General features: G+C 41.7%; 1 protein-coding gene across 1 annotated transcript in view; it reads right to left on the reverse strand.

Annotated features, from left to right (window-relative positions):
- Positions 1 to 762: 762 nt before the first annotated feature.
- Positions 763 to 8290, reverse strand: part of Exoc2 (exocyst complex component 2) — a 166049-nt gene continuing 158521 nt past the window's right edge. Inside the window, exons 26-28 of the mRNA XM_055619046.1 lie at positions 7511 to 7572; positions 4806 to 4865; positions 763 to 2296 (exon numbers count right to left, since the gene is read on the reverse strand). Of these exons, the coding sequence (XP_055475021.1) occupies positions 2203 to 2296; positions 4806 to 4865; positions 7511 to 7572 (216 nt within the window). The 3' untranslated portion in view covers positions 763 to 2202. The remainder of the gene's footprint in view (positions 2297 to 4805; positions 4866 to 7510; positions 7573 to 8290) is intronic.

Genomic DNA, 8290 nt, shown 5'->3' on the forward strand with positions numbered 1-8290 from the left:
GGTATATTGATATAGAAAGTCTTAGAAAAACCAAATTATTTCTAGTAGTCCTTTAGTTGTAAAGGTGAGAGCAATGTGTTAACTTTCATGAAGCCATGCTGAGCCACACAAGCATGGGCTTGCTAAAGCCAGAAGTTCCCTAAGGAAGAAAGAGCCTTGGAGCACTTCCATTCTTCCTCACTTCCTCCTTGTCACCTGTCACAAGCCTGGTCTGCTGCTCAACTTTCTTCTGACTTGTCGTGTTGCTCTGTCACCTCTTCACTACTAAACTTACCATTCATCTTCTGTAACGGAAGCTTTTGAAATCCCCTTCTTCCAAGAAGTCCCTCATTACTTGTTGGAAGTTGTCTTTCAACTCCCTCATTTGGGTATGGGGTTTTTATGCCACTACCCTCCATTCTCTGAGCCATAAAAGTGTTTACATGTCTAAGTTGCTAGAGTTTATCAGCCCTCATGCTATGTGCTTTCCCTGAGCTGTGGCCCCAGTGGAAGGATAACAAAAACTGTGTTGAACTGAGAGGAAGAAGTGGGTTGTGGTGAAGTTCAGGGCCAGGAAACCAGAAAGTTGTGAGTGCAAACATGGGTCTCCAGCCACGTCCCTGCCTTAAAGTCTCAGAAGTAACTCAGCTCTCTCTAGACGGCCTATTAGGCTGGTCTAACTATGGTCTGAAATGAAGTAATTTAGTGTCTGTGGCACACTTCTAATAAAATCAACAAGACACATGGTAGATGATGTCTAACAATGACGACACAAACAGAGGATAAAACAAAAACTCAACTATTTATTTTGGATATTAAAACCAGAAATATAAACAATTATAGAGCTAATAAAAATGTTGAAATAAAGACACCTTGAGGTAAAATATCAACCAAATAGCATCTTACAGAGAAGGAAGACAAAGGCTTTGTGTACTGTGTTTATTAGGTTTTTAAAATAACAAATGATTCCACACTCTGCTTTGGAATTTAGTTTGGTTATCTTAAATGTAATACCAGTGCACCAAGGAGAGACAATGCTACAAATACTCATCACATTTGTCAACACATTTGTAAAGTGTTAAATTTGTACTTTCAGTTACTGTGATAAATAAAAAATACATTTACTAAACTCAAATAATCCATAGTGCGTACACACTGTGCTATGGAGTTACTTGAACATAGACTTTGTCAATTGAAAGAGAGAAGTCTACATTATCCATAGCTCATTTTGAAAAGTGAAGCGAGGATAGGATGGAGTGAGGTGAAAGAGCTGCTTGCAGGTCACAGTGACCTTATTCTTCTGCATAGGCCAGTCAGTAATGAGTCACTGCTCAATGCCTGGTGACCCGGGGCACCTCAGATCTTTACAAAGCACAGACTATGCCAGAGCAGCATGTTTCCAGCTATGGAGCAAGACACTTCAAAGGGTGGGAAGTGGCAGAGGGGAACGACCTGCTGGAGGGAAGGAGCACTGCCTTGCCCAGGAGCCTGACTTCATTTTTAGGTTGCATTGAAGACCACAAGGCTCCCACAGGGCTGTGGGTGTAACAGGGCCTCCACATGTAGGTCCTTGAGAATCCACACCAAAGCACTGCACAGTGATACATCAACTCAAGTGTGAGTGAGAACTAGAAGCTTCAATGTTTAGCACTGGCAAAAATTAAAGCCAGACTGTGAAACTCAGAGTTCATTTATGGGCACCTGAGAACAAATTATCCAAAGAGTAACCTTTCTATATGCAGACTGTATATTTTTCTTTAAAATATACAGAGCTTAGAACTTCTTGTATGGAATGGTGGTTTAAAAATTTAGGACAGAGCTCCAAGGCTGTGACTTCAAATTTCTTCTCAAATGCCTCACTTGGGTTGGAAACTGCCAAAACTGAAGCCTGGTAAAGTGGCACTGAGAATCTCATTCACACATGGGCCACTTCAGAACACTCTGGAGAAGGCCCCCGAAGCTCACACCATGCGACATTTAGCTAAGAAAAAATATTTTCAAGAGTGTGCTATGTAGCCTTACAGGACCAAAGCTAATAACAACAAAACTTGCTCATTTGGACATTTAAAATGGGGAGATTTAAATAGGTTGAAATTAAATACCCACCAACACCTTTCTGCACCACCATGCTGGGGAAGAGAAGTTCAATGCAGTGTTGGACACGGGACAGGAGGGGGACAGCCTTGCACTTGCTATCTCTGCATGCTCTTCTTCCACAGGCGTCTATGTTTTCATCGTTACTGGAGATACAGCTTGGAAACAGGCGAGCTGCAAGTGCATACTACTCTTGAACTTGTTGAGCAGCTCTTCCAGTAACCTGAAGGGAGGAGGTAATTTTATATTCTGACAGTAAAGGTCAGTGTTAACAAGCTGTATATCAAATTGACACCAACTAGTCATCAGAGAAGAGGGAGCCTCAGTTGAGAAAATGCTTTCATAGGCAGGTAAGCCTGTAGGGCATTTTTCTAATTAATGATAGATAGAGGAAGTCTCAGCCCATTGTAGGTGGTGCCATCCCTGTGCTGGTGGTCTGAAGTTCTATAAGAAAGCAGGCTGAGCAAGCCATGTTGAGCAAGCCAGTAAGCAGCACTCCTCCATTGCCTCTGCACCAGTTCTTGACTCCAGGTTCCTTCCTTGCTTGAGTTCCTGCCCAGATTCAATGATGAACAGTAAAGCATAAGACAAGCCCTTTCCTCCAAAGCTGCTCATAGCCATGGCGTTTCATCAGTAACAGTAACTCTAACTAGGGTAAGGTGGCTGTCCTAGTTTGCTTTTCTGTTGCTGTGATATACCACCATGACCAAAAGCAACTTGGAGAGATTTATTTAAATTACAACACAGTCCATCCATCATCTGGGAAACCCAAAGCAGAAACTCAAGGCAGGGTCTTGGTGCAGAAATCCTAGAGAAAATGTTGTTTATGGGCTTGCCATCAGGGTCACAGTCAGGCACCTTTCTTAAACAGGTTACCTGCCTAGGGATGGTACAATGGACAATGGACCAGGTCTTCTTATTAATTAATTAACAATTAATTAATAATCAAGAAAATGCCCCTCAGACATGCTACAGGCCAAGGTGATGGAGGCAATTCCTCAAAAGAGGGTCCCCTTTCCCAGACTGTCAAATTAACAATGAACATTAGCTACTTAAGTAGCTTAGCAACTCAGCAAATATGCAAGAAGCTGGTAGCCCAAGTCTGACTGCCATGCTATGTCAGAGGGCCAAAAAAGCCACTGTCTGTAGAATCTTCATCAGTAATAGAAATATTTCAACCAAAAAGAAAGAGGCTGGTCAAAGAAGACATTAAAAGAAAGTCTATATCCTTATTCTTTATATGTTCCTTCTCTAGAGTCCTTCCTAAAACAGAATAATACTTAGGCATACTCTTTTAAAATTATCCAAACAATCAAGAAAAACTAAAACTCATTCTTTTTTGTTTTCCAGCTCTATGACAGTTGTCAAACACACACAGTAGTAACAGTCCCAGGAGATGGGCCTTTCTCTCACCCTTCTCATTACATTGTTCATTTTATTTTATTTATTATTACTATTGTGTGTGCGCACACATGTTGAGGTCTCAGTTTGTAGGCCAGGGTGCTCTAGAAATCTAAATAAACAGCAACATTATTATTCTGTGTGAAAAAGAATGTGTGCGTGATATGTGAAGGGGGCGGGCACATGAACGCCCATGCAGGTGGCAGGACAGCTTGTGGAGCTGATTCTTTATATGGGCTGTGGGAACAGAGCTTATGCCACCAGACTTACATGGTAGGTATTTTAACCTCTCACCAGCCCTGGCCTAGACCTTCCCATCCACCAGCTCCTGAGTACTGGCACCACAGACAGAGCAGACCTGAAACACAGTGGCATATCAGCTCAAGCAGCCGATTACTGGCTGTTCTTGATGTTCAAATGTCTTTTGAAACATGACCCATGCATTAAGAATAGTGGTGACGATTTTTATCTTCTATCTTTTATTTTAAAGAATTGCAAAGGGCTTGGAATGAATTCCAAGACAAAAGTAAAGCAGGGAAAAAGCAGGGTATTCTGTGGTCCTTGCCTGCCTGTGTGGAGACACACACAGGGGTCTACATGGGGTCACACAAGTGGGAAAACTAGTCTGCTTCCCTTTCTCCCAAGCCCACTTAGTCTTCATACCCACAGTTGGTCCAGACACCTTTTCTGTTCAGCATTCCCATGGGCTTGGCCACAGAGCACAGCAGTGTGTGTTTTCCCCAAACAAAGGCAGGTAGACTTTAACTAGGAATGGTGACAATGCAAAGAGCTACCAGGTCTCTGCTGTCTAAGCAGAAGCTAGATTGGGCATTTACGAAAAATGCCTGGCCTAGACTTCCCCTCAGGCCACAGTTTCCTGTTATATGAAGAGTAAAGTTTAGATGCAGGTCGAGCTCATTCATGTGGTAGTGACAAAGCTGTTCTATTCCTTGCATGCAACTTGTCCAATTCTTCATGCTTTATAGAAGCCAGAGTATGTCTAAGCCAGTGGACAGGAGAAATGGCTGAGTCCTGCTCACTCATCTTAATACAGAAGCCAGTGCTGCAGCTGACTAGCTAAGCCAAATGCCTTTCTTATATCCTCTATACTTGTCATTTAAAACTATAAGATAGATCATTTTTTAAGTCAAACCTAAAAGACAGAATTCATTTGTCACTTGAAAACAAATGAGACACAGGCAACCCAGCATAATGCATAACCGGGTGACCTACGCTCTCCCGCACCTGAGCCACTCTGAGAGCCAGTGGCTCTCTGCTACCAGAGCTTGCTCAGCTTGGCTAGTGGGCTGAGGAGAGCACTCAGAACTTACTTTTTGTCTGCACCGCTTGCAAGCTGAGGCAAGGCCTCCAGGGCCTGTTTAAAACTAGACCTGAAATACAAAAGCACATCAGTTCAGACAGCCCACATTCTAAGTGGAATTCTTAAGAGCACATCTTAAATATGAAGAAACTGATGAAGGCCAGTGAATTAAGTGGAGATGTGTTAGAAAAAGTAAAAGTGAGAATCAACAGGAAAAGAAAAAGTAAAAGTAAGGCTACGCTGAGCAGAGCAGCAGGGCCTTCAGAGGGCAGGGCCAGAGAGATGCAGCCAGGAAGTGGAACCTGAGCCAGACAAAGCAAAGCTGCTCAGGAGAGGTGAGGCTGGTGTGACTGTGCAGAGAGGTGGGGGGGGGGGGGGGGGAGAGGGAAGGGGAAGAGGAGGAGGAGAAGGGAGGAAAGGGAACTTTCTTTCTGAAACAAAGCTATAGGTAAAGCAACTATGAAGAGGGGAGGAGATTAAGTAGAGATGGGATGGTGTTTAGAACAGTGCTCTTGGACAGTCCAAGACCGGGCCTGCTCTATAGCCATGTCTTCTTAATAGAAGTGACATGGGCAGGAAAGGAAGATATTTACATATAATACTGAACAACAGATTCTCTTTCCATTTGAAAGGTAAAATGAATGAATTGAAAAACTAGCTATTTAATGTGCTTAGTTTATTGCAAGTAGGAAGTACCAGAAGTGCTCCTGAGCAGAATGAAGATCACATTGCAGAACTTTCTTGATAATAGCTACTGTCCCTAAGAACAGTTTGAAGCTTTTCATGTCCTCTATTCTTCTAGTGGAGTTGAAAAATAAATGTAATCACTTCTGATCAAGGAGGTCTTCCATCTTGTATTAAAATTATCCTCTTCAGTTGACCAACATGAGAATGTCTAAACAATGTTTCTTAAATTAACTGTATGTAAAAAGAATGAAAAGTCCCCACAGAGTCACAGACACACACACACACACACAGCCTCTGGGAATCCTCTCTTCTTCCTAGCTGAGGCAGGGTGTGGGTGGGGATAGTGTTTGTTGGCATATTCAGCTGTCTTTCCATGTTCAGTGGGCTCTCTTCTTTTCTGAGGGAGAGAGAAGTCCCGTCCTAGTCTGTCTACCACATCTCATTCCCCATAAGCCTAGATTAACTGAAGCAAGCATATTGCTGAGTTTTCTTTGTGCCAGAACAAAGTAATGGTGATGACGATGAAGGGAACTATACTCTCTATAGGACACCGGCACTTAGACGGTAACCTGACTCATGTTCTCGACCTCACAAGTCTGTCTAGGAGTTCACAGGTTGAGCACCTCTATTCTGAAATGTGCTACAAGATTTGAAATGTTTTGAGTACCAATAAAATAGAAAGTCCCATACCAAGAATTAAATTCCTTTTCATGTTCATTTTATTTTATGTGTATGGGTATTTTGACTGCATGTATGTCTGTGTACCATGTTCATGACTATGGGCATGGAGAGTAGGAGAGGGTGTTAGGCCCTCTGGGACTGAGTTGCAGATGGTCTTGAGCCACCAAATAAATACTGAGATTTAAACCCAGGTCCTCTGTCAAATCGGCCAGTACTCTTAACTACTGAGCCATCTCTCCAGGCCTTTAAGCATTAAATATTAAGAAACTATTAAATTACCTTTAGTCATCATGTGTATGGATGTATGAAACATAAATGAATTCCTTGTTTAGCCCTGAGTTCTATTTTACAGATAACTCTTTCCATACAACACAGAAACATACACACAATCAAAACTCGAACATACTTTTGTTCCTAAGTATTTTGGATACAGGAAACTCAATCTGTATTATCTTGCTTTTATAAACAAGGGACCTAGTTCACAAAGGTTAAATTTGAGGGAATAAACAGGCACTCATATTAAGCAATATGGACCGGGTACTTCCTATTGTCTGTATAATTTTTGACAAGACAAATAAATAAATAAAGAGTGGTTAGGAAAATGTGCTTTTAAACAACAAACACGGGAAGCATCTAGAAACAGCTTGTGGTATGCCATGGCAAGCAGGAAGAAGCTAATTTTATCTGTTAAGAAAATAATGAATGTTTTCAGTTGTAATGGTAAAAGTAACGGCGATGGCATGGCCATGTTATCAAATGAAGGTGCCTGCAGGGTTCTGGTAGGCATGGGTTCTGGTGCTCACAGCATAACTCAGACTTCCTGGGCAATGCTGTGACTGGGGCAAACAGTTCTGTGCATGCGGGCGGTAGTGCTCTCATTTCACCTACTGATGTCTCAATAGTAGGAAATCCTGACTTTCATTCAAAACAGCTAAAAGTTAGCATCAAATTTCCACTACAAAACTTTGCAAAGAAACCACAAGGCTTCCTCTCATGCTGATATTTACAATACTCAAACTGTGCTTCAAATCTGATGAAGATTTAATTTTTTTGGTGTTTTATAGAAAAGAAAAAATGTCATACTTGGTCATATTATTTATGAGACTAAGATTTATAAGTAATGAATGAAAAAAATTATATATCAAAGTCATAATGTACTCTAAAGAAGTGGCCTTGAGAATCACCATCTTACTGCAGGCTTGTACTTTTTAATAAAAAATTCTGATGAAATATCAACTTTATTGCAACACAAATTTATGAGCATTTACTTCCTGAGTTATTTGACAGAGGACACAATACTTGAGTAAAGTAATTCTAAGAACTGAAGAGGAACGCCTGGCATCTTACCTGCTTTCCGGAGTCAGGTAAATGGCTACAGTGTCCCTGAGAGCACAGATTTCAAGTCTGGCCTAAAGACGAGAAAGAGGCAAGAGGGACAATGTAGGTTACCAACTGTTGGCAAGTCCTTTGGAGGCGGCCTGCTGTTTACTGCGGGCCAGGCTGGAGACAATAACAACACGACGACAATCTCCTGTGAAAGGACTCTCAAAGAACAGTACTAACATACCAGTGTCAACTATGACTGGTGTGGGCAGGCAATGGACATATCGCCATGAGAATTACTACCTGACTAGTGTTTGCCCTTTAGTTTGGTGGTGAGACGGAGCGAACTAAAACATTAGCCTGAGTCGCTGGGCTTGCCTCCTGGTACCTGCATCCTTTAAGATACACTGTCTTCTCTCCAATAAAACAAGCTCTATGGAGTCAATGCAATTCTCTGTTAAATTTGTGGATGAACTTTGAAAAAAATGAAAATTGACAAGTTAGTCCTAAAATTCATATGGAAATGGAAAGGCCCCAGAAAAGCTAAAATGATGCTGGAAAACAACAACACATTAGGAAGCCTCACATTTTTTCATTTCAAGGGCTCTCACGGCGAGCTGCACTAGGTCACTGGACGTGGGCAGGCTCCTAGCTAAGTAATGCGGAATGAGCACCAGCTGACTTCAACAAGGGTTACAAACCATTCTTCAGGAGGGAGCACAATCACTCAGCAAACAGAGAAAGAGTAACTGGATCCTCAATACAAAAAAAAAAAAAAAAAAAAAAAAAAAAAAAAAAAAAAAA

This window comes from Psammomys obesus, unplaced genomic scaffold, assembly GCF_907164565.1.
Source record: "Psammomys obesus unplaced genomic scaffold, mPsaObe1.curated_primary_1811, whole genome shotgun sequence".
Classification (NCBI taxonomy): domain Eukaryota; kingdom Metazoa; phylum Chordata; class Mammalia; order Rodentia; family Muridae; genus Psammomys; species Psammomys obesus.